General features: G+C 33.7%; 1 protein-coding gene across 4 annotated transcripts in view; it reads left to right on the top strand.

Annotated features, from left to right (window-relative positions):
* The window catches only part of LOC106876434 (cytoplasmic aconitate hydratase), an 89,388-nt gene that overhangs the window by 46,496 nt on the left and 15,313 nt on the right, over positions 1-27,579 (top strand). For all 4 annotated transcript variants that reach the window (XM_089365931.1, XM_052974608.2, XM_052974609.2 and 1 more), the window contains 12 exons: positions 4,297-4,366; positions 10,567-10,750; positions 17,118-17,257; positions 19,325-19,496; positions 20,243-20,343; positions 22,735-22,863; positions 24,352-24,499; positions 24,717-24,852; positions 24,989-25,073; positions 25,287-25,443; positions 25,938-26,002; positions 27,102-27,161. In XM_089365931.1, the coding sequence (XP_089222057.1) occupies positions 4,297-4,366; positions 10,567-10,750; positions 17,118-17,257; positions 19,325-19,496; positions 20,243-20,343; positions 22,735-22,863; positions 24,352-24,499; positions 24,717-24,852; positions 24,989-25,073; positions 25,287-25,443; positions 25,938-26,002; positions 27,102-27,161 (1,447 nt within the window). The remainder of the gene's footprint in view (positions 1-4,296; positions 4,367-10,566; positions 10,751-17,117; positions 17,258-19,324; positions 19,497-20,242; positions 20,344-22,734; positions 22,864-24,351; positions 24,500-24,716; positions 24,853-24,988; positions 25,074-25,286; positions 25,444-25,937; positions 26,003-27,101; positions 27,162-27,579) is intronic.

Below are 27,579 nucleotides of genomic sequence, written 5' to 3'. Positions count from 1 at the left end.
TATTTTTATTGTGTTTCTAAGGACACTGACCTGAGTTGAATAGTTATATTACAGTAGTAGTGAGTTTTAGTGAAATCAAGATTGTCTAGTGAGGTTGTTGTTTTGTATTTTGGAGGTAGATTATTTTCTTATCTACAGGCAATAAAAAAAATATATCAATATAGCATAAAATGGCTGATGTTATTTAACACCAGATTTGCCCTTATTGAGCAGACCTGTGATCAGAGCATTTCAGCCATGACCATCCCATCTGATTTTCAAGATGTATTTAGAATTATACTGTCTGTTGTATTCTTCCTTTTTTTAAGATGAGTGTGTACTATTTGAGAGAGATCTGGTTATTATTTAACCTATGTGGTTGCTTTTATTTGCTGGAGCAAATTGAGTAGTGACATAGGTTTTCTTTTTTTCTTTTCTTTTTTTTTTTTTTGGTGGGTATTGAAATAATGAGCACTTACCTTGAATATGTTGAGTGTAAGGTAGTCAGTGGTGATTGAATGTCATGGTTATTTAGTATTGCTAACAAACCCACTGAAAATATATATATATAAGCTGATGAAAAAAAATAATGGTTGGTAGTTTTCTAAGTGTCTAATAAAGTAGTTCATATGATGCCATATGACCATAATTATGGAAGTGATTCTATACAATAGAGCTGGTATAAAGAAAATAATATTTAATCTGAAGGATTGTTATACTCATTTTTCTTTCCATATTTCTAAAGTGTTAATTGTATGCCTATTCGTTTCTTTTCCTTTTTGAATGCATGTCCAGTGTTTTAAATCAAATTATTTAGTCATTTTATCATAATATCAAAGATGTTATACAGATATTATCACAGAATATTTTTGTTATAATTTCTGGTGGTATTTATCTTTTGTCAATTCTATATTCGCTATTCCTGCTTATTTTTAGAGCCTCATTTTCATTGAAGTTATGTTTCTATTACTTATGCTGCCAAAGCAAATGACTAATTTAGCTTACATTCTACTGGGTTTGATTTTAATTTCAAGTCTTTTAGATGTTGAAGTTCTAATTTTGGATGGGAGTTAAACTGATTGGGAAAATATCAAAGAACATGAGAGAATAGATTCTATTTAAATTTAATTTTTGCATCTTATGTTCTTCTTGCAGCAGACTGAATTTACAGATTTACACACAGACATCAAAATATAAACAAGCAGCTTAACACAATATTTCAATGTCTGTATGCAATAAGATATATACATGATGTGGACATGAGATGTTTTGGTATGACTATTTTGGTGCTGCCTATTTGATGTTGCTGATTCGATGGTGACTTATCTGACGTGTCATTTTAATATGTTTGTGAGCATCTAGTTATGAATGTGTAATGTCTATATCTGTATGTGCGTATTTCTATGCACATTCATTGTGTATGTGTTTACCTCCCTTACTAAAACAAACTGAATGTCCAAACAGCCATGCCCAGTCATCTCAATAGTTCTATTCTAATTATGGCATTTAACTTGGTTTGTAATGTAAACCACTTTTATAACACTTTGCATATTTTATATACCTGTAAAAATGAAGTTAATGGGAATTTTTTTGTTTTTATTTTTTACAATAATTTCTTTTCAGTTAGCCAAATATTATTGATATGATTATTGCATAATTTCATCATCATTGTCGTCATCATTTAACGTCCGCTTTCCATGCTGGTATGGGTTGGACGGTTTGACTGAGGGATGGCAAGCCAGAAGGCTTCACCAGACTCCAATCTGATCTGGCAAAGTTTCTACAGCTGGATGCCCTTCCTAACGCCAACCACTCCGAGAGTGTAGTGGGTGCTTTTTACGTGCCACCAGCACGAGGGCCAGTTAGGCAGTACTGGCATCAACCATGCTTGAATGGTGCTTTTTACGTGCCACCAGCATGGGATTGCTATTTCTGCTACAACTGTTCTAGTCTGTAATTATAAGTTTCATAATCTATTCATTGTTCTTCTCAACTCTTAATTAAAGAAGTTTTTAATTGTAATATATTTTAAGAAGTTAAGTTACATTTTTAATGATAAAAGAATGGGATGTACCACTGATAAGCAAAATAGCTGATTATTAATTAATTGGCTTCGCTTTATTAGCCAATACCAGTAAATTAGAGGCTAATCATTTATAACGTAACTAAGTATTGTCACATGAAAATTCATAGTGTAATTAATTGCATGTCGTATGTTATAATATTTCATAATTAATCACTATTGCAGAGTTACTGTATAAGAGTATATGAAAGAATTAGGTTGATCTTACCAAGGTTTCTATATTTTATTGCCATTGAACCATGTAGTTCACTGATGCAACCCTCAGTATGTAATACATTCTACATTCTATACCTGCATGTAGGACTCATATTTGTTTAATCATTATGTGACCATAAAATCAACATATATAGTCTTAGAAGTTATATTAGCATAAAGCCTAAAATAAAAGAGGAAAGGAAAAGCACAAAAAGCAACACATAGTGTGGTTATAAACATATTAGTTATTAGCTCTGTAAATTTAGTCTTTTCGTCCTCTTGTGCTCACAAGTTATGGATTTGTGACTCAAACCAAAGCTGGATGGTATAGTAGTGGATCCCTGAGAGAGGTGGAATTCCTAGCTTGGTTAGAAAGGAAGTCATTGATTGGTTGTTCCTCTTTTGAATGGAGGTGGGCAGGTAGTTTCAACTTCCATCACTCAACATACTTATGTAAGCACAGGAAATATATTTTTCTACATAGCTCACCTGTTACACAAAATAGACAAATTTGGGATCCTGGCAGCTAACAAAGTAGTAGTGCAGAATAACTTGTTGAGTGAAGATGTGTGTGTGTGTTGAATTTGCCACCTTGCACGGTCAAACTTCTGTATATTATGTTTTTCTCTCTCGATATGGAAACATTGCAGAAAGTATCGTTTACTTCTGTATACTTCAAAAAATTTTCCACGAAAGTTCACTTTCTGCAATATTATACAGGAGGATAAAAAGCTAAAACTTTCACAACATCTAATCATCTTAAAAATGTTCCATACTGATGAATTGTCAAAAGAAATTGGTAAAATGAAGAGGAAAACCACAGATGCTGGATATTCATCAGTAACAGATATGCCTCTTGCCAAAACACAAACTACTTTAACTGAAATACAAGAAAGGAAAAAAAGATATAGGACATCAATGATCATCAATGATACATATTATTTGATTCAAAAACTGATCACTGTTGACATGCAGTCATATCCTGTTGTGTTTGAGTTGGAATTTTCAAACTTACTTATAAAGATTACTTCCAGCTACAATATCCCAAACCAAAAATACTATTCTGAGAATGTCGTTCTTGATAAATATATATATATATATATTTTTTTTCTTTTACACGTTTCAGCCATTTGACTGTGGCCATGCTGGGTTTTAGTTGAAGAAATCAACTCCAGGACTTATTCTTTGTAAACCTAGTACTTATTTTATTGCCCTCTTTTGCTGAACCACTGAGTTATGAGGACATAAACACACCAACATAACAATATTGATCATCTGCTAATTAATTGGTGTAGCCCTTTTAATAATGTTTAGCCTTAGAGATCCTTTTACTTATAACCATAGGCCTTTGATTGTATCTGTCAGTGATGTGTTCTTCTCTGAATTCCCTATATTTAACAGGAATCTCATCTGTTGAATCATTGCTTTTAAAATAGAAGCTAAGAGCCATTAGTAAAGTGGGGGGGGGGGGGGAATTGTTGTTGCTTGGCATCTAGATTGGGCTTACCATCACTTAGTAGCAAAGTAGTTATAATTAGGTTAAAATTATTTCCCATGTCCAACATCAAGATATAGGATGTTCTTAAACTGGGCAAGTTATAATGTTATGCTTATAATTTATTCAGTTTTATATAGCACTAATATTTATTTCAATATACAGAGCTGGAGAATACAAAGCAGACCCATTTCAATGAGAGGTTGGCATTATCAAGAATTTTTAGCTGTAAAAAGCACCTTTTTTGATTTTGCAGACCCAGCAAGCCATAACACTGAAACATGGACATTAAAATAGTTTTCAAAAGAAAATGTATCTCCAAGAGAAAACATCCAGATCTAACTCTGCTTATCTTATGTAGTTTGTTTTTCACCCTAGATACTTCTGTTTATTTATATATTTATTTATCTATTTTGATATTTTTATTGTATTTTTTTAGAATTTAGTCCCAGAGACAGATTTTTCATTGATGATAAAATTCCTTTATTAATTTTATCTAATAGATAAGTATTTAACTTACAATTTTATTTTATTTGTGTTTTAGTTCAGATGCTCTCCAACAAAATGAAATTCGTGAATTTGAAAGGAACGAAGAAAGATTTCGATTTTTGAAGGTATACATTCCTCTTATTTGCTTTCATTCTGGCAGATATACTTATATTTATTCATATTAGTGGGACTCCTGGAAATTCCTTGGAATGGAAAAACTTTAGAGGACCTATTTAAGAAAGAAAGGATAATTTGCATTTTTATAGCATTCGTAGTTTAGCTTTCTTTATATATTCTTGCTGTTTGTCTACATCATTCCCTTACGTCTCCGTCGGTGTTGTCCTTTTCCTTTTTTTTTTATTATATTTTCTTGCTGTTCCACTCTGTTCCATGCTCTATATCTGTGCATCTTTTCTCAGGCTGCCTGCAACCGTGTTTCATGTGAATCCAGAGTTTAGGCTAAATTAACCCTTATAAACAAATATCAATTTTTTAAGTGAGCAGGCAATAAATAATTGCGATGGTCACTATAAAAAAAAATTAGTTCAATAAAAAGATACTTTTCACTATCTACACACCACCACCATCACTATCTATCTTTCTCTCTCTCAATATAACTGCCTCCCCTATCCATCTCTCTCTATCTACCTTTCCCTTCTAACTTTTTAACCACATAATAAGTATTCCTTCCCCACCCCACTGTACATTGTTAACACTTCTCTCTCCCTCTTTTTCTCTCTTTCTTCGCCTCTACCTTCAGCTGACCATATGGCCATTTGGCCTAAGTGTATTAATATTAATCACCTTTCTTCACTTCTTCCTCTTCTTTCTTCACTCATCTCTCTCTCTCACTCCACCTCCACCTCTCTAACTAACTAATGTATAATGTGCAAACGAACAAGCAAATATAGAGATATTATGTGCACAGTAATTATTAGTAAACAATAGCTCTCATGTAAATTATGCACAAATTTTTCTTCAGTTTTATAATTTAAGGAAAAACAGTCAGATATATATAATTGCTGCCTAAAATACCTAAAATACATTGAAAATGTTTACATCTCTAAACAAAACAAAATAAATTCAGAAGTGACCTTTGAACTGTAAAAGGCTGTAAAAGTGAATCAGCTATAAAAGTTAACATTGCAAAAAACACTTGATCTGTCAAGAAAATCAATTTTATTTATATAGATAATGTAGGCATGGCTGTGTTTTTAAAAAATTCACTTCAGAACCACATGGTTTAGGTTTAGGATTCATATCCTTTGTGTGGTAGCCATGGGGTGATCATTGCCTTGTGAGTGGGGTTTGGTGAAAGGAAACTGTAAGAAGCCCAACATATGTGTTTTTATGTTCTCTTTGTCTTGATACATGCATGCTAGTTGTAAACAAAAGTCACCACTTCATAAACAGTGCCTTTTGTTTACAATCTTCTGTGAAAGTATGTTCGGAGGACTGGGGGAAATATTACCTTATACTGAAAGAGATGCAGGTTTGTAACAAGAAGAACATCCAACTGTAGAAGAATCTGATTTGACAAGTTTTGTCTGTCCCTTGTAAATATAGAAAAGTAACCATTAAAACAATGATGGTGGTGGGGGCGCATAAGGTTTTACTCAATGTTGCTATTCAGTGTGTTGAGTAATGCATGCATGGCGTGTCCAAGAACGAAAAAGTATCATTTAAGTAGGCATTTTTTTAAAAACACTCTACTTTTTTTAAAATTTCATTTTTTACTGTTAAGCACAAGATCTGCCAACAATTTTTTTCCAATTTGAAAATATTTATTTCAAAATCAGAATCTTAATTAGCTGAAGCACAGCATTTTAAATTTTCATGAAGTAAAAAAACTTCTTAAAAACTCCATCCAGTGTTCTGTATATTAATTTCATGAGACATAAATTATGTTGACTCTAAATATAATGAACATTTAATATAATATATTATCAATACAATAAGGCAGCAAGATGGTGGAATTGTTAACACACCAGGCAAAATGCTTAGAGGCATTTCGTCCATTTTTATGTTCTGAGTTCAAATTCCGTCAAGGTCTTCTTTGCCTTTCATCCTTTTGGGGACAAATAAGTACCAGTTAGGCGCTGGGGTTGATGTAATCGACTTCCCTGTCCCCATGAAATTACTGGGTTTGTACCAAAATATAAAACCAACATATTATCAATATAATAGTAAAACGCAACATTATTACACATCGGTTGACTTCTGCAATAGATATAATTTCTGGTCATGCATCTAAAGCTGGGAATATTTTGAAAAAAAAAAAGTATGTACTCTACAAGAGTGGCTGTGTGGTAAGTAGCTTGCTTACCAACCACGTGATTCCAGGTTCAGTCCCACTGCGTGGCATCTTGGGCAAGTGTCTTCTACTATAGCCTCGGGCCAACCAAAGCTTTGTGAGTGGATTTAGTAGACAGAAACTGAAAGAAGCCTGTCATATATATATATATATATATATATATATATATATATATGTATGTATGTATATGTGTGTATATGTTTGTGTGTCTGTGTTTGTCCCCGCAACATTGTTTGACAAGCGATGCTGGTGTGTTTACATCCCCGTAACTTAGAGGTTCAGCAAAGAGAATGATAGAATAAGTACTAGGCTTACAAATATTAGTCCTGGGGTCAATTTGCTCGACTAAAGGTGGTGCTCTAGCATGACTGCAATCAAATGACTGAAAAAAATAAAAGAATAAATATATGCAGTATATGTTAGGGATCATTTATTGTTATATAGATAATTAATATACATAGATGATAAATCTATATATAGATATACAAACACCATACTAGAAAGTTTTATATTTTTATACACTATATTTTAGATCATTTCATTAATCAGAATATAAAGTAGTCTTATACAGATTACATTTTTTTCATGAGATTCATAGACAAAATTCTTGTGTTTATCTTTTCTCAAAATTCTTGTGTTTATCTTTTCTCAAAATTCTTGTGTTTATCTTTTCTCATATCTTCCATGTGTTTGATAGTACCAATATACAGGGTGTGGTGGATATATTGTCTAAACTACGCAAAAATGAAAATAACACAGACATCTCATTTTAACAGATATATATACCAAAATTACATAAGAATATCTTGAAATACTAAAGAGTAAATTTATTCAATAAAATCGCCATTGGCTTCAACCACAGCCTCCAGACGACTTCAGAATCTCCTGCAACTCTTCTGTACAGTCTCTTTAAATTGGTAAATGTTGCCATAATCCTTGCCTTCAGTTCATCTTTGGTGTTTCAAGTTTTGTTGGTCTCTCACTCAACTGTGCCCCACACATGATAATTCAAGGGGGTTGCAGTCTGGGGAGTCAGGTGGCCAGTTGTTAGGGGTGATGTGGCATGATGCAGAGTCGTGTTGTTAGACATAGGGTCTTCCAGCAGCCACCCTCTTGAACCAGGGCAGCACTACCCCCTTCATGCACTTGGTGTAGGCCTCAGTGTTGAGTGTGAGGCTGTATGGGAAGATGAAGGGAGGCATAATGTCGCCATCACTAGTTATCACTCCAAATACCATGATGTTGACTGGATGTTGGTACCTGTACTAAATACCATGATGTTGACTGGATGCTGGTACCTGTACTAAATATCACTTGCTGTCATTCAGTGCACAATATTTTGTTAAACTTTTGAATGGTTGACTCAGATAGACAATCACATTTCTAAAAGGAATTCACATCAATAATTACGGATAACTCTTTTGTTGGGAGAAAAAAAATTATTCCAATTTTAAAAAATGTTTTTATACTTTATATACCGTTTTCACAAGGTAAGGTCAATTTAGTAACATATTTTTTAAACATTCCATAATTGAAGAATAGGAAGTATTTCTTGACATGCTGCATGTACATGCAAGCACATATGCTATACTTAAAAAAAAAAAATAATAAAATACACACATACTGTACATATGCACGCATACAAATAGATAACCATCATCATCATAATGACAACTTTTCATCACTGGCCTTTCTCCAAACGTCTTCATTCTGCATCATTTCCTCTGTGAGTCCCAATATTCTAAAATCTCTCATAACCGTCTCTTTCTAAGTCTTCTTTAATCTCTTTTACTGCATGTAGTTTCCACCACTAACTTCACCAACTGTACATTATCCATTTATGTTATATCCCTATACCAACCATCATAATCTTATTCAAGTTGGAAGATGCACAGGTACAATAAACACTAAAAATGTACAGAAAATAGATTCCATCGACTGCCAGTCAGGTAAGCTAGAGTAGTTGATAGCTTCCATTATTTAGGTGACCAGGTCAGTAGCGGAGGTGGATGCTCTGAGAGCATAGCTGCAAGAATAAAAATTGACTGAGAAAAGTTCAGAGAGCTCCTCCTTCTGTTGGCAACAAAAGGCCTCTCCTTCAGAGTGAAAGGCAAACTGTATGATGTGTGTGTATGTGAACAGCTGTGCTACATAGCAGTGACCGCCAAGGACATGCATAGGCTTGAAGAAAATGAAGCCAGTATGCTTTGCTGGATGTGCAATATCACTGTGCATGTATGACAGTGTAAGCATCTTGAGAGAATAATTGGGCATAAGAGGCATTAGATGTGGTGTGCAAAAGAGACGACTGCACTGGTATGGTCGTGATGCATATGGACGAGGACAGTTGTGTATAGAAGTGCCAGTCTCTAACTGTGGAGGGAACCTGTGGTAGAGGTAGACCTAGGAAGACATGAGACGAGGTGGTGGAGCATGATTTTCAAACTTTGGGCCTCGTGGAGGCAATGCCTAGTGATTGAGATTTTTGGTAATATATCGTACTTGAGAGGACCTGTCAAGCCAAGTGAAATCATAGTTGTGGCCAATGCTGGTGTCACGTTACTGGCATCTGTGCTGGTGGTATGTAAAAAGCGCCATTCAAGCATTGGGCCTCATGGAGGCAATTTTTGCTGATGCCAGCATCGCATAACTAACACCCATATTGGTGGCACATAAAAAGCACCTTTTGAACATTGGGCCTCACAGAGCAGTGACAAGTGATTGAGATCCTTGGCGATGTGCCATGCTTGAGAAGAAGACCCATCAGGCCAAGTGAAATCATAGTCATGGCAGATACTGGTGTCATGCAACTGGCACCTGCGCTGGTGGCATGTAAAAGCACCCATTACACTCTCGTAGTTGTTGGCATTAAGAAGGGCATCCAGCTGTAGAAACCATGCCAAATCAGACTGGAGTCTGGTGCAGCCCCTCAGCTTACTAGCCCTGGTCAAACCGTCTGACCCATGCCAGCATGGACAACAGATGTTAAATGATGATGATGACTTGCCTTATATACTCAACCACTCTCTCAGTTCTACCCAGTCTTTCTTGGAAGTTAACATTACACACAAGTCAATATCTTGGTTCCACCATGGTGGCTAACTGGATACAGTTAGGCAACAATTGATATCATACTGATGTTTTAAATTGGACCAATATGTCGTGTAATATGTTCATATCACGATTGTAGTTAAATGTTTTTTTAGTAACGGTTCTTAAAATGACTATTTTATCTTCCTGACATATTAGCTAAATCTCATTGGCATTGTTTCTAGTGGTTTAATGGAGAAGATTTTGAAGTCTACAACTTAACTAGTATCAGATACATTCTTCATCAGCCACTATCATATCTAATCATTATAGTCTTCACTTATTGGATGTATGGTTTGTCTTCTTAGCTTGTAACGTTGGATGTTGTGGCTAATATAATTGTTCTTTCTTTTTCAGCCTTTTAGATTGTTCTGTCAATACTCTATTTTTCTACAGCTGTGTAACCAATCTAGCATGCGTAGTGACATCTTTATTACCATTAAAAGATGACTGTTTAAAGTCAACATGAGCCTGTGATATCTGGCAGCCACCTGAGGGAACAAAGTAGGGAACTTTGTACCTCACTAGCATTTGTGTTCCTTCAGAAGAGAGATGTTAGAATGTTTAGGTTGTGTCTTTTTCAGGTTTGCTTCTGGATACAGATGGAATTGGTATGTGATCTAAACTGTGTCCACTCCCAATCAGTGTACCATGATATTCATATCTGTCAAATGTTTTTAAGGTCCAAAAATGATCTGTTAGTACTCTGCTCTAGTTACAAAATATTTTATTTTCTTAGTTGTAGGCAGTAAAATATGATATTGGTTGAGGACTTCCATTATTTTAATTGCTAACTACAGAAGACCACCCTTGATATAGTTTTAAAGTCTCAAACAAATACAATTTGTCTATATCTAATTTTTGTTTGTTTTAAATATTTAAGCCTTTTTCTACCCAACTTTTGAAACTTTTTATTTTCAGTGGGGCTCAATTGCTTTGAAGAACATGCAGATTATACCTCCAGGTTCTGGAATTGTACATCAAGTGAATTTGGAATATCTTGCAAGGGTTGTTTTTAGCAGTAATGGTATGCTGTATCCTGATTCAGTAGTTGGGACTGATTCTCATACTACTATGGTGAACGGCCTTGGTGTAGTAGGCTGGGGTAAGTTTATAACTAAAATTTTATAATTGTTAGGCAATATATTATATCATTTTTGTTGTTCTTATTCTTTGGATGATGTTTGATTTTTAATCTTTTGTTCAAATGTTTATTTTTTACTTTCTTTTGGATCCCTTGCCATAATATTTGTAACAATCTCAGTTGGTTTATTGGGAAAAGGTTGACTGACTATTATCTCTTCTCTCCAAAGCTGTATCCAGTACTAGTTAGTATTACATCAACTGCTGGAGGTGTTTCATGCAGGTCATACAGACAGCCTTGGGATATTTCGGATAGTCAAACATATATTCAGTTACATCTACTGGTGGATTGAAGAGCAGAAGTATCTGAGTTCACTCGTGAATGATTTCCCACAACTGCAAAGGATGTCATGAAATTCTTAGTGTATTCATTACTTGTGCTAGCTTTTACTTCAGTTAGCAGAAATTCTCTTGACTATGTCTGTAACAGAAAAGTCGGTGAATGATACAACCCTTATAGATATGTTGTTTTATATCCCCAACCCCCAAATTATTCACTCTCAGTTCTACAGAACAACAACACTGCCTCCAACACTGGGAAAAAGTTATAAACCATCCACTAACTAAGAATTCTACACATTTTGATGCTTACAAAATAACCATAAAGGAAAGTAAAAATTGCTCTTAAATCACATGGCCTTCAAAACTTTCTGAGGAATAAATCTTTAAAAGCATCATTTCTGTAGATAAAGCCACTATATTTGCTGTCTATTTTGCTTCCAATTCTACATTGCTTACACATAAAATCTCTCTTGAAATCCTTTCACCAAACCCAGCGGTTTTATCATGCTCACTTCATGTTAGGAAGCTTTACTGGTCAACAAGGCAACTAGTTCTGACTATATTACCCTCATAAGTGTACCCTTTAGCTAGCTGTTATTCTCACCAAACTTGGCATTTCCCTCTCTACAAACATTTATGCTAAACTCTAAACATACAACAGTATATGTTACTTTGCTTTCAACATTTGAATGGTGGTAGAATCATAAACTATTATATCATCATTTTTTTTTTCTCTTTTGTCGCTGACTGTCACTACAGTTTCCACACAACCATATTTAGAAAAGTTCTTTCCTACATCATGCTCAAGTCTTTTCTTTTTTAAGAACTAAGCTAAAAGCATTGTTATTGCTCTTGATATCAGCATGTCTTGTATGAAAACCTCCTAGCTAAGTTATTCCTCATCTCTTGAATCAAAAGTTTGCTGTCAGACTATTGTAACATTTGTATCAACAGAGTTCCTGCTGTCTACACTTTATCAAATCTAATGTGTCTTAGGATTTGGTTAAGTTTTCCACTCTCTATATAATTTGCAATGATTCCATGAACGGACACCTCAGAAATATCCTTCAGTGGGAACATGCCGCTCCATATCTATTCATGAATAACTTATAACTAAAACCCTCCACCTGGCTAGATTTCACAATCTCTGATCTTCCATGATGACTTTACATCTTTAACATTGCGAAAACTGCATCTGAATTTCCTCTTCAAGGCTATAAAATACTTAAAACCTTCTGTAAAACACAAGTGCAGTCCACATTGAGTATTGCTGGCATATCTGAGAAAATGCCGTTACTATAAAAGCAAATATCTTCAATTATTTGGTTGACTGAAAAGATTCACTCGCCAGTACATTACAACCAATTACCCATCCAGGTGCCAAGCTTCTCTCTTTCTCTATCTTCTGCCACTACTGTAATGATGTTTTCTTGCTTCTTCTTAATTTGCCATTCTTTGTCTCATCCCTATCCACCCAATTCCAATTAAACAACTTTGCCTACACTTTTTCCACAAACATTAAACCTGAAGAGATCTGTTTTTTGCAACTTGTCATTTAGCTTACTTCCTACATGTTCTATAACTTCTGGTCAATGCTCTAATCAAAGAATTACAAAATGTATCAATAACAATTAAATCCTCACTAAATTTCAGAAGTGTAATGTTTACACCTGAATTGCTTATCTACACTGTGTATCTACACTGGTTATATACTTAACCACATCAATATGACTTTTGTAGTAAGATCTTGTAACTAACTGGGGCTACACAGCAACATACATAACCTTCATTGACTGCACTAGTCTAAGCAGTTACAAGTGTCATGCGCTTCAGCCGACTTCCCAGTGGTTAAACTGAAATAAATAAAAAAAAGATTTAGGTTTCTGTGATATTGTGCATTTTGGGAATTATTTATTTTGAATATGCTAATTTGTATGAATTGCTGTGTTTATCTCTCACAGTTTCATACATTGAGCTAATTACTCCATCTTCCCTTCATTTGTTCTCTTTTAATCTTGTTGGATTAGTCAAATGCTGCTCAAATAAAGTAGTAGAATTGACACAAATGTGTTGCCAATATTTTATGTGGGACTAAGGTGGCAAACTGGCAGAATCATTAACACACCAGGCAAAATGCTTAGCAGCATTTCATCTATCTTAATGTTCTGAGTTCAAATTCCATCAAGATCGGCTTTGTCTTTCATCCTTTTGGGGTTGATAAAATAAGTATCAGTTGAACACTGAGGTCAGTGCAACTGACTTACCCCTCTCTGAAATAGCTAGTTTTGTACTAAAATTTGAAACCAATATTTTACATGAAACTTAGCTAAGCCGTGCAGTGTCGTGATTTAGATATTGGCTATGAGAAAGGAGTAAACTCGTAGTTTCCACTTGAGTATCCCCCAACAGTACTTCAACATTTTCAAGAATTTGAACATGGACTATAGCCACAGTGTTGGGATAATAGCCATACTAAAAATTTTGGTGTTGTTACTGGCTGCATCTTCTCACTCCTACTCTTCCTACTAGCAGTTGAATTTGTGATGATGAAAGTTGTGATAATTGCATTAAGTTACCAATTTGTATCTTAAATCATTCTTTATTAATCATCATTTAATGTTGTACCACTTATTAAATTTGAGCTATGTTTTAATCAGTGTTAACTAATGAATATCAAACTACTGGGTAAGTTTCATAGTTACATGCGGAGATCCAGAGGGAGACAGAGAGCTGGTAGGCAGCCATGAAAGAAGGCGTTTCTTATAAACTAGCACAGAATTGTCTATAAACTATAAGGCAAATCCGATTGTTTTTGAAACCTATTTAATTTGCTTTAATGAATCACTTTAAAGTTTTTCTGAAAGTCTTACATAACAAAAGCAACTGATGGGTCACACAGAAATGTCACCAAGAAAGTGGAAATACGTTATGACCTGACCTTTGCCTATGACATTGTTCTGCTGACAGAAACGTGTGTTGGTCTGCGAGAACTGTTAAGCTCAAAGAACAAGCATAAAATATTGTGCTTAGAATTAACTGAAAAGACCAAGATGATGCAGGTTAATGCCTCAACCCAGCTATTCATCTTCAGATAATTTCTCCTTATCTGGGTAGTGTGATCAGTTGTTAATGAAGGTTAGAAAGTGACGTGAGCAGTAAACTGGGTAAAGCAGGAATTGTACTCCACTGTATGCATTTGGACAACAATAAGCATCACTACTGTCATGAAAATTCAATAACATACTGCAGGAGTTTCTTCCAACAGTTCTATATGTCAGTTAAGGTGGCCAGGATGCTGGATGGAGAAAATGTTTAGAGTTATTTAGTGAAGAAATTCTTACATATTAGGAATTTTTCTGCAAAGTAAATTTCAGTAATTGCAAAATATTGTGGTGCTGCAGCAGTTGTACCTGACAGGTGACATTTGGTGCAGCAGATTGTGTCTCTCAATGCCAAAGACCTAAGCTTAAGTGTACATCATAGCTGAAATAATTATTTTTATTTTGTGTGTGTGTGCAGATGAGGGGTTAAGTGATGAAATTAACTCCATTACTTGACTGGTAGAAACTTTGTTTAACCCGGAGGGGTGGAAAATAAAGTTGATCTTGGTGGAATCAACCTGATACTTGACTGGTACTTTATTTTATTGACTCCAGGTGGTATGTAGAGCACAGTTAAGCTTGGTGGGATTTAAACACAAAACTTAAAGAGCCATAATAAATACTGCAAGACATTTTGTTTAACATTCTAATAATTCTACCAATCCATAATAATTGCATTTCGAAATATTAGTGTTTTAATTTTTATCTAACAAAAATAGAGTAAAATATAAATTAATTCTGCCAAAATATAATTTCATCATAAACTGAAATATAATAGCATCACTTTTCATAATCCTCTCTACTTTATCAGTCATTAAATAACCATAACCTTGTTATTCTCTTTTACAACGTCTTTAAAACTGCTTTAAATCCTCTTAAATTTAATATATTCTTCTGTATCACATTCTACTTAGAATAGATCCTATTTGTTTTATCTGATTTCTTTACAGATGTAGAAACTCTCCAATTCCTATTATTCAGCTTTTAATGGTATATCAGTTTATCTCAAGTACTAAAAGAACTGTTTATTGGTTCATACTTGTTCATACATCCAGCTATTGTGCTATAAATGGTTGCACTCACTAAGTTTACTAAGCAATTTCCTGGAATTTACAACTTCAGTTCATTGAGATTTCAGCCTGTAGTGCTTGTGGAATGTAAACACTTAAAGTGTCAGAGCACAATTAGCTTGTTAAGACTACTGGTGTATTGTTTTAAGTAGTGTAGAATTTATACTTCACATATGTAGTGTTTATCAGCACACACACACACACACACACACACAATAAACAAGAATGTAGTTGACAGTGGCTTCAAACTTTTGGCCAGGTAAACCATCATTGGGCTGCAATCTGACAATGGCTTAGCTGGCTGAAACTTTGAAGTCACTGTCGACAACATTCTTGTATATAAATAATAAATTTGTATTTACAAAATTATAGAGTGTGTGTATATATATATATGTATATCCTGCTGTTTGACATCAACTGAAACTAGAGCATAGTATAAACAGTCAAGTTTTTTTGTACATATTTTTCCAATATGTATTTTCTTGTTTCACCATTCATAAGTTTTCATCCAAGGCATTCCAACCATAATTCTCCCATCTTTTTATTAACATATTCTTACTAGAAACCCATTATCCAGTGGGTTTTTTTTCCGTTTTAGTTTTTTAGTATGATGAGTTATGCTATGAAAGGGATTTGGCTGCTATTTCTAACAGCTGAAGTGATTATGTTGAGGCTTCGTCTTATTGATTAGTGTTTGAAATTCAAGACAGTCTAGATCAACCTTTGTATTGTAACTTAAATGCTAAATATGTTTAACTCCTGTAGATACCCTATAAGGAATTAGTTTCTTATCTTAAAATAAAAATCACTTGTTCTACATCTTAAAATCAAGATTCTTGCTTTATGATAACTTTATGATTCCATTTTAGTTCCTTTTTTTTTTCTTTGCTTTCAGTTGCATCAGTTAGTCTTCTTTCAGTTGCATCAGTTAGTCTTCTTTCCTATTGTAGCACTGGTAACACTAAAGACCATTTCTGTGAATTTCATAGTCATTCTTTTACTTGTTTTAGTCATTTGACTGCAGCCATGCTGGAGCACTGCCTTAGTCGAAGAAACTGACCTCAGGACTTATTGTTTGTAAGCTTAGTATTTATTCTATCGGTCTCTTTTGCTAAACTGCTAAGTTACAGAGACATAAACACACCAACATCAGTTGTCAAGAGATGGAGTGGGTAAAATGACACATACACAAATATATATATATATATATATATATATATATATATATGATGGGCTTCTTTCATTTTCTGTCTACCAAACCCATTCACAATGCTTCGGTTGGTCCTCAGCTATAGTAAAAGACATTTACCCAAGGTGCCATGCAGTGGCACTGAACCTGGAACAACGTGGTTGGGAAGCAAGCTTCTTACCACACAGCCACACTTTAGAATAGAAAGTTTGATTTATTGTTGCAGGTGCAAATAGCAATGATAATATCTTTTAGAAAGTATTAAAATGAGTTAGTACATAGTAAATAATATTTAACGAGTAATTCAACTGACTCATGGAAAATTGGCGAATGTTGACTCTTATGTCATTATTAGAAGAGGACACAATAAAAGAGTTTCCTGTTGCCTTCTCCAGACTTACTGAAGTATTTGAGTTTAGTATAGCAAGTAGTGAACTGTAATTCCACATAATAAAAGTGGGAGGATTAGTTCATTGATAGATAAGAATTTTTACAAGGGGTTACAGGGTATAGTGCTGCCAATGATGGAAGCTTCAACCTTATAATAGGCAAGGTTAGAGTCTTATGAACTCAGCTGACTAACACTTGAAAAAATTTTTAATATTAATATTAAAGAATAGTTGTCACTATTTATAAAAGCAATTAAGTTGTCTTATTTTCTCTAAAATCAAATATAATTTATTTTAGGTGTCGGTGGCATTGAAGCAGAGGCTGTCATGCTTGGTCAATCAATTAGTATGGTGCTTCCTAAAGTTGTTGGTTACAAATTGATTGGTGAACTTGATCAATACACAACATCCACTGATGTGGTCCTTACAATTACTAAGGTAATTCATACATTTCTATTTCTATATATTTTTATTACTTGTTTTTATTAGAAAAACATTTTGTGATATTGGCTGAAAATAGTAGTAGAGGTGATAGTAGCAACAGTAGCATTTATTCATCATCATCATCATCATCATCATCATCATTTAACGTCCATTGTCTATGCTGGCATGGGTTGGATGGTTTGACCAGAGCTGGTAAGCTGAGGGGCTACATCAGACTCCAATCTGATTTGGCATGGTTTCTACAGCTGGATATCCTTCCTAACACCAACATTATCATTGTTAATAATCATAGTGGGAACCAGTTGACCAGACTGGGAAGAGAATAACTGATTACATTAATAATATGGATTCTGAAGAGGAATTTGCCTTAATTTCCATAGAGGCTCCATGTATGACTTTAGCTATTTAGCATTCATAAGATTAATGGTATTGGATATATACTCTGTGCACCAAACATTTAGAATTGGTATACTGTCTTTGCATATTGTCAGAGGCAACTAAAAGGGTTGGCGACAGAGTGCTTAGTTATAAAGCAGTATTTCAGAAAACCTAATCAGCTCATGCCTGTATGAAAAAACAGAAATAAAATGATGAGATGTGGTGGCAGTGTCGGCAGCAGTATGCTGGATATGTTGCAAAAATGCATATAAACATGATGAAATTTAGGAAGTGACATGATAGGAGAAAAGTATCCTGCTATTCATGCTGTGTGTTGAGTCTGGCTGGCCTGAATAAACACAAATAACTTTTGATAGTTTATTTTGATGGTTTGTATACTAAAAGGTTACTCATTATCATTGTCATCATTTAACAGCCACTCTTCATACTGACACAGGTTGGATGATTTGACAGGGAACCAGAAGCTGCAGGGCTGCATCATACTCCAGTGTCATCATTGACTTGGTTTCTCTGGTTTGATGCCCTTCCTAATGCCAGCCACTTTGCAGAGTGGAGTGGGTGCACTTTTTGTGCCACAAGCATTAGTGAGGTTGCTGTGTAACTTATAAGACAGAAAGGAACAGGGGGGGGGAAGAGAAGAGGGAGAAAATTCCCACTACTAAGAGGAAGTATTTGTGTAGGAAAGTATAATAGAGAAACATGCACAGGCGTCTTGCTATAGAGAAGATTCATGGCTAAAGGTGATAAAGGGAAGGTAGTGATGGGGTGCTAGAGCAAACACTTAAGGAACAAGAAAGTGAGCATAAGAGAGGTCACAGACAGTGTGTCATGGGAGGTGATGAGCCTGGATGCTTAGAGAATGATGGACTAAGATGGGGGTGCAGATGATGAGATACATCAGTATGTAGAGGAACTTTGATGTTGAAGGTAACAACATTACTTTCACTAAATTTCTCTAAGGAGAAGGTTTTACAAAAGCTCTGCTGCTGGTTAAGGTGAACGATTCATGGTTGTTGTTAATGGCTGTCTCTGTTACCATTAAGATCAGGAAATATCTCTATTGAGAGATAGGAATTGGGTGAGTTTAAGGTCAAACTCTGAAGTGCAGTATTTGAGGGTAATGACAGTATTAGAGCTAATGGCCTTGTCTGCCCACAGAACTGTCATTGTTGAGGGATGGCAGGAAAGAGAATTTTATCAAGTTGATGAAATTTTTTGGGGGGGCAAGGGACTAAAAGTTTTAGCTGTAGTTCGGGATAAAGAAAAGCTCAAGGTTTCTTCTGTATGTTTTTTTATGGCAATCATTTTCAGTGATGCTGTAACTAGAGTCTTGGCTTTATCTTTATTTGAAAATTATTGTGATGCCTGTCAAAAATGAAGTTTATTTCTTCCTTGTCTTTGTCATTTTCTTCTTGTATTTCATTTTATCTTTTTTCACTTATTTTTTCTTTCATTCACTTTCTTTCTTTATTCTCACTGACCTAGTCATATGCTTCATTTCTTTAATTTTCTCTCTCTACCATATGGATACTTTCTTTCCCACCTCTCTCAGCAACATCATAGAACAAAACTAACAACAACAACAACAAAAAAAAAACCAAGTGTGTGATTTAAAGTTTTCTATATTTATATATTAAGATGTTCTCTTTTTATTCTGTCTAGCATCTACGAAGTGTTGGTGTTGTTGGTAAATTTGTTGAGTTCTATGGCCCAGGAGTTGCCCAACTTTCTATTGCTGATCGATCAACCATATCCAATATGTGTCCTGAATATGGAGCTACTGTTGGTTATTTTCCAATTGATCAAATGAGTATGGATTATCTTCAACAAACCAGTAAGATTTTTGACATTACTTTTAATCAGATGTGTGTGCGCGCGCGCGCGTAAGTTTACTTTCTTTCATCTGTCCATTGCTAATTTTTGTATTTACTTTGGTTTATTTCATCTTGTTTTTGCATTAACATCTTTTCTTTGTGCTTGTGTGTATTAGACATTTATTAAAGTAAAAATTCTGATGACTATTTTCTTTTTGATAATTACTGAAGGATATGTCACTTTATAAAACTTATCTCTTGCAGTATTGTGATACTTTACATAAATCTAAGATTTGCTGTTTTATGTCTAAACTTAAAGCAGTCAAGGTTGAATAATTTTCACAAAGCATTTCTTATCGTAATGAGAAATATTTACCATCTATAAGTGAATGGGGGTTTGGATAAAATCAAGGTTTTGAGGATCAGTTTTTGCTCACGTCTGATTCATATACATCATACATTTTTCTGAAACAAGCATTTTGATGACATTCAGTTAAGTAAATTTCAGTTATGTCTAAAAATAACACAGTTTCGATAATTGAGGTTTAGATATCGGAATACGAGTGTTGTTACTTGGGATTCTAGACTTATACAAAAATAGGAAAATGGTTGTTGTCAGTCATTATTAGACATGAAAACAATTTACTTTGAATCTAAATGAGATTCAGTTTGTTATGTTCTTACAGTTAATTATATATATATATTTTATGATGTGGTATGTAATTGCTACATTTCACTTTTTCTGCAAACTTTTCTTTCTTTTTAGATCGCAGTGAAGAAAAACTTTTATATATAGAAACATTCCTTAAAGCAAACAAAATGTTTAGAGATTATACCAAATCTGAGGAGGATCCTATATATAGTGATGTAAGTTGTAGAATTTCTCTTATCTAGAAATTTATTTAACATCTAAAGGAAAAAGTGTTTTTGATTATTGGTAAATTCTGATTGATTATAGTCTTCTCTAGTTAGAATATAAATATATGGTAAGTCAAAAATTGTATGCACTCTTATTTCTGTAATTTATTAATCAAAAGCAGGGGTTGAACAATGCATAATTTTTTCCACGGTCTCCTTGCTTTCTGATGTACTTTTTCCAGTTGTCTACTAGTTTGCTTATTCCATCAGAGAAGAAGGTTTTTGGCTAGTTGCACAGCCATTTATGTATCACTTCATGTGTTTTGTCATTCTTAGGAAATTGATGACCTTGTAAAGTATGGTTGAATGGTCCAAAGTGGTGATGGTCAGAAGGGGTGAGATCTGGACTTTATGCAGGATGTTCTAGCTGCTTGAAACCCGATTTTGCAATGGTTTCAACTGGGGCAGGGGCAGCCATATGTGGGAATGCATTGTCATGCAACAATAATACTTGCTTTGACAATAGACCTCAGCATTTGATGTGGATTGTTGGTTTCACTGTAATCTATACTGGTAACTGTAGACCCCTTTTCTAGTTGATGTGTCCGTATAGGCCTTTTTGCATCCCCAAAACATCACTTTTTCTATGGAAAGTTGAGTCTTGAATTTCTTTTTGGGTGACGATTCTAGGTGTTTCCACTCCATACTTTACCTTTTGAATTCTAGCTCAAAGTGATGGGTCCTAGTCTCATCTGGTGTGACTATTCTTTCCAAAACAGCTTCACCTTCATCGTAGTACTGGTTGTGGTTATGCACTTTGATAAGCTCTCTTGCCTCCTATCTCACACAGACTTTACAGAAGTAAAGCTCATCAAAGATGATTTCGTATTCAGAAACATGACTAATTTGCAGAGAACATGCCACCTCATTGATGGTCATTCATTGGTTTGCCAGGACTGCCCCTTGAACTTATTGAATCTTCACATTAGTGGTGGAGGTTGATGGGTGTCCTACTCCCATTTCATGCTTCACATTTCTCTGGCCATTTTTAAACTTGTCATTCCACTCATACACACTATTATGCAGTATAGCACTGTCCCTATATTGCCTGCAATAAATTTCAAACCTTGACACACCTCCAGGCCAGAGAAATCAGATCACTAATCTCTGTTCTTCCTTGGTGCACACTGGCAGTGGAGTGGCCATGTTTATTCCATAACACAAAAAAAGAAAATTGTAACAATAAAGGCCAAACCTTGGTTACATATCCACAAGAGTGCCACCTTTTAATATGCAAGTGCTGAAGGCAGTGCAACCAACCTAAAGAAAGTTTTGGCAAAAGTACAGTTAACTTTTGACTGCCCCTTGTATCTGTACAATCAGATTGTGTTTCAAAGGTAGTCTGTTCCTTATAATGTAAGACTATCTCTTATTACAATTGTATATTGATTTGATTGATTTTCTGATGTTCAGTCTTCAGACAGAGCAATTTTATATTCAGTTTAGGATTTAGATATCAACCTGGATTATTGAAAAAAATGTTTAATCTCAAGACACCTTGTTTAACATTAGTTGTTCAACAAGATAGGTACTGATTTCCCCAGCTGGATTACAGCAAATAATTTTGATAAGGCTTGCTTGAAAGCATAATTTCTTTGCCATAAGGATTTGTCTCTTAAGATTTCCTTTGTTAATATCAGTAACAGAAATTTGGTTATTGAAAGTTTATTATGCTGACTTAAGATTTGACTTGTACCATCCTGTACAATCTTCAGCTTTTTTTTTATTTATTACTTTACTTAACAGCCAGTTCCCTTTTTTATAATCTTATTACTCATTACTTTTAGAACACATTATCTATATTTTTCTCCATTTTGAGAAATGTTTCAAAGATATTTGACTCCAAGAAAAGAACTTACATATTATCTAAGTGAATTGTAAAGGCAAATGGCTAGTACTTGAAGTACAACATTCTCATGTAGTAAAGTGCATGCAAGCATATTTCATACAGTAAGCCTCGAGGTTAACTAAAAGTATAGTACATCTTTATAACGATCGTCTTACTTTAACAAAAAGATAGGGGAAACCACTCCGAAATTTTAATTAAATTCAGTTAAATATAGAATGCAGTGGAGAGTGCACATGATTTTTTGTGGTACAGTAAATGGTTTTTGTGATATTTTTATTAGTCATTAACAGCAAAGCATAGTCTAACCATAACTGCAAGATCTTAGAATGATTATCTTGTCTAGATTATATTATGGTGCTTATATAATATTGAGTTCAAAATTATAGTTTGATAAACATTTGTTGTTACAAACTTAATTTCACATATGTGTATGGGGAAAATGTATGTTAATGATTTTTTTTCTTTTGGTTTTTATTATTTTACTTAAACAGTATTATGAATTGGATTTGAGCACAGTAAGTTCATGCTGTTCAGGACCCAAACGTCCTCATGACAAGGTATTAGTGACAAATATGAAAGAAGATTTCAAGAACTGTTTGATATCACCAGTTGGTTTCAAGGTAAATTTTATACAAAATTACTTCATACATAAGACTGTTTTTATTTTAACCTTTCATTATTTTTTCATATGTAAGCTTTAGCTGTTTACTGTTAATGATCATCTTTTACTGAAAGAGCTCCTGATTCTATCTGCTTTGGTGATCAAAGAATGTAGTTTGTTCCATTTTTTTTCAGTAGATATACCTGGGTTACTAATGAGAAATTGGTGCAAAACAGTGTTGGCTATCTTAGCAAGAAGTGTTACTGTGCAAGTTTATTATATTGCTGTATATAAAAAGGAGATTAATGATACAGACCTATTGTGCTTATTATTTCTCTTGTCTAGTTACTTTATTTTGAAGTTTGAAGAGATTATAACTTCTTGCTTCCTATCTTTGGATATCATTGACAGATTTGTTGGTTGTGTGAACATTTTACAAAATAAAAATACTTATAGGTGTGTGAACTGGTTGTCTGTGAGTCATTGAAACAAACAGTTGATTGTATATTGCAATTCTGTTGGTTGGACTGCATCTCTTCTTTGTCATGTAGTAAATTTCCCCAGAGTTTTATTGACTAACTTGTTGTGCTTGCCTATTATTGCAATGTACATATATATACTTTTATATCCTGGTGTTGGATAAATAATTTAACGAAAAAGGGGGAAAGGAGTATTTACATGACACAGTACATTACTGTCACATGAGGTTAAACATTCTCTGCCAACGGCTAACAGTGAACTGCTTACCCCCAATTGCTCACAGTTCTTTATTTTATAGTAATGTGTCAGAGTCCACTTTTAGTCACTTGTTGAGTGGTTGGAATCCTTCCACAACATATACACACTATATCATCTAGGCACCAAATTGCTCTTTGAAATCTCTATTACTATAATGTAAATACAAAGGTCTATTGAAGATTAAAACTGTTACAATTCTGGCTCTTCTTGTCAATGCTTGCAGGAACCATCACTTCATATACCCCCAAGTTGCTCCAGCTTTGTAATGCATCACTCTTAATGATATTCTTTGGCCTTTCTGAAATATGGGTCTTATAAGATTCAGTATATTGTTTATAAATATTTTCATAGTTGCAAAATGTCTTTTGAAATTTGTCTGCATTAAAATGTTGTTAGCCTATTTGTAAACCACATAAGAATTTTCTTGTAGATATTCATTGCTCTCCCTCTTTCTCCTCTCTCTCTCTCCATATATGAGAAAGAGATACACCTATACACACATTTTGTATCTATGTATCTATATGCCTATGTGTATGCCTTTCCTTGGTGAAGAAAGAATCCAAATTAATAAATAAATGCTTAGAATCTTAAATTTTACATGTTTACAGTGTTGAATCTCATGATATAAAACATAAATATTGAGGTACAGCAAGATGCTACCAAAGTTTTGAACAAATTCATTGTCATTTGTACATAAAAGAATTCCAATCCAAAATATAATTTGATAAGGAACCATTAGTTAATGAGTTCTTTCATTTCTGTTTTGCAGGGTTTCCAGATTCCTCCTGATAAATTAAATATAACCATTCCATTTGAGTTTAAAAGTAAAGAAGAAATTTTAAGTCATGGTTCTGTTGTTATGGCAGCCATAACTAGTTGTACTAATACCAGCAACCCTTCTGTTATGCTAGGAGCAGGTTAGTTTTGAAATTTTAATTATATTTGTGTTTTAAGAAATAATTTCATTTTTAGCCTTTCATGATGTTAAAATTAATGGTTACTTTACAACTCATTATTTGGTAAATTTTGTTTCTTCTCTGCATTTTAAATTAATATTAATATTATTATTTTTATACAAAATTTACTGAATGAAACTTTTTTCTTTATCTACTCTTTTTTTTTTTTTTTTTAAAGGTTTATTGGCTAAAAAGGCAGTGGATGCTGGTTTAAAAGTACCTTCTTACATCAAAACTAGTTTATCCCCTGGCAGTGGTGTAGTTACCTATTACCTCAAAGAAAGTGGTGTTATACCTTATCTAGAAGAATTAGGGTAAGCTTTATGAACATAAAAAGACTATTTCCAATCTACATTAATTTTCCTCAAATAAAAATTCATCCAGACATAAAAATAGTAACAGTGGGAGTATTATTATGTTTAAGATATTGTCTTTGTATTTTATTTTCAGATTTAATATTGTTGGCTATGGTTGTATGACTTGTATTGGAAACAGTGGCCCATTGTCTGAAGAAGTATCTACAGCTATTGAAAAGGTTTGTCCTCTTTTCCACTTACTTGTAAGCTTGCTTATAACTGATGTTTCTAAGCTTTTACCTTTCTCCTTTCTTACAAATTTGTCCAGTGTCAGTTAAGAAATTGTTGTTTTATTCTTAAATGTCATAAAAATGAAAGAAAACATAAGTAAAAATATGTCTTGTAAATGTAAAATTATTTCAGTGTTCAAAATGTATTGTCTTATTTCACAGGGTGATTTGGTGGCTGTTGGTGTACTATCTGGAAATAGAAACTATGAGGGACGTGTTCACCCACTTACACGAGCCAACTTTTTAGCTTCGCCTCTCTTAGTCATTGCCTATGCTTTAGCTGGAACTATCTGCATAGACTTCGAAACAGAACCATTAGGTAATTGAAGTTTTCACTTCATATACTTGCTTCATTTAAGCCTAGGCTGCTATTTTATTCATTTAGTTTATTGATAAACTTACTTAAAAGGTGAATTCAGCATGAATATTCTAGAAATTATTGATTTTGGTGGATGGAATTAGTGGTTGCAATAACTTTATTGAACTGGTGTTTTACTAAGACATAGTTAACTAATAAAATTTATAAAGTAACTTATAGACTCAGCATATTGATACTGTTGAAAATTTTTATATTTATTGTCATGCATATTGTATTTGGAGGGTTGAAATGCTAAGTTGATTTGTGATTATGTAGAATTATGATGTTTCATTTGTATTGTGAACTTATTTCACAATGTTTGTGAATCAGTTTTATAATGGAATACTAATTCATTTTTGGACTCAGTATTTCAAGTATTTTCATAGCTACTTTACATACTAAAGAATTAAACTATATTTCTAAATGAAGTTTACCTTCTGTAAAATAATTCATAGGTTATAGTGCTGATGGAAAACCAATATACCTCAAAGACATATGGCCTACCAGAAATGAAATCCAGGTGATTAAAACTTTTTCGTTATTTTAATGATGTAATAGTACCCAACATAGTTGTTTTTATAAAGTAATAACAAATAGTTTGCTTTTACATTGTTTAATGCAACACGCATTGATATACTATGCTGCAAAGTACATATCTAATCCGAAAATATTTTATAGACTTCATTAGATTCTAAAAATGCTCTACTGTTACTGTCCTGCTAATGGTTTATGTAATTATGGCTTCAAATTTTGGTACAAGTCCAGCAATTTTGAGGAAGGGGCTAAGTCGATTACATCAACCCAGTGTTCAACTGGTACTTAACTTTATTGACCTCAGAAGGATGAAAGACAAGGCCAACTTTGGTGAAATTTGAACTCGGGATATAAGGATGGACAAAATGCTGCTAAGCATTTTCCCTGGAAAGGATTGATTGCCAGAAGAGCATCTGGCTGTAGAATGATGCTTCAAGAAGTCTTCTTCGACCCATACCAGCATAGAAACGGCAGATGTAAAAAACAACGATAGTGCCATTTCTCTAATGGCAGTTGTGAATTGGTTCATTTTATCAAAGTCATTAAGATATTTGGAATTTGAATATTATTTAATTGATAGATAAGGTGTAATAATTAAGCATCTCGGTTTAATACACATGGAAAAATCACTCTGGCACAGATTGTATTAATGATCCCTGCACTTTTTTTAATTTCTTTCTTCACTTTTAAATCAATATCAGGGTAATCTATAAAAGTCGCTTTCTTTTTATAGGCGTTTCAATTTACTTTAGGTAAACTTTCATTATTTTTTGGTGTTCTATTTCTGCCAGTTTTATCAAGATATATGCCCAACTGTTTTTATTTCACATCTCATTATTTGAAATTTAGGGTATGTATGGATTGCTTCAGTTATAAAAAAAAAATTGTAAAATTTTAGAAATTTCAGTTGAAATTGATATAAATAGATAATGCAAGTTTGTAGTTATGATGTCAGAAACTGGTTGCTAAGGATAAACGAGACTTTGCAACTCAGTGAGACTCTAATGAAATTTTTACATCTTTGAATTCAAAACATTTTACCTTTGTTCTAAGAATTTTAATCTTGAAATATTTTAAACTTTTAGGTTGTTGAAAAGAAGAATGTAATTCCAGCTATGTTCAAAGAAGTCTATTCAAAAATAACAGTAAGTATAGCTGTGATTTTTTTTTTTTAATCTACTTCAATTTTTATGTTAAGAATTTCCATAGTTCCCACATTGCTGTCACTGCTCTCATCATCCCTACCACCACCACCAACAGGAGAAGTTTTTTGTTTATCAACATAATTGCAGGTATCTGTTAGTCAGCAATTTACTGTCTTATATCTTGTCTCATTACATTTGCAAAGCACAGATATCTCAGATCTAACATCTTCCATATCTTCAACTTTTGTCACATATTTGTCTATATCATCTTTTCAAATTGCATGTCTTATACCAGATCAGTCATCCTTCTTCTTTGCCTCTGATAACCAGATACTTTCACTACATGCCTTTTATAGACTGTCTTTATAATGGAAAAAAAACTCTGTTTGGTTAATTCTTTAGCATCCAAATTATTCTG

This window comes from Octopus bimaculoides, chromosome 18 (assembly GCF_046866305.1).
Source record: "Octopus bimaculoides isolate indiv1 chromosome 18, ASM4686630v1, whole genome shotgun sequence".
In the NCBI taxonomy this organism is placed as follows: Eukaryota; Metazoa; Mollusca; class Cephalopoda; order Octopoda; family Octopodidae; genus Octopus; species Octopus bimaculoides.
This window is presented reverse-complemented; position numbering and strand designations above follow the sequence as displayed.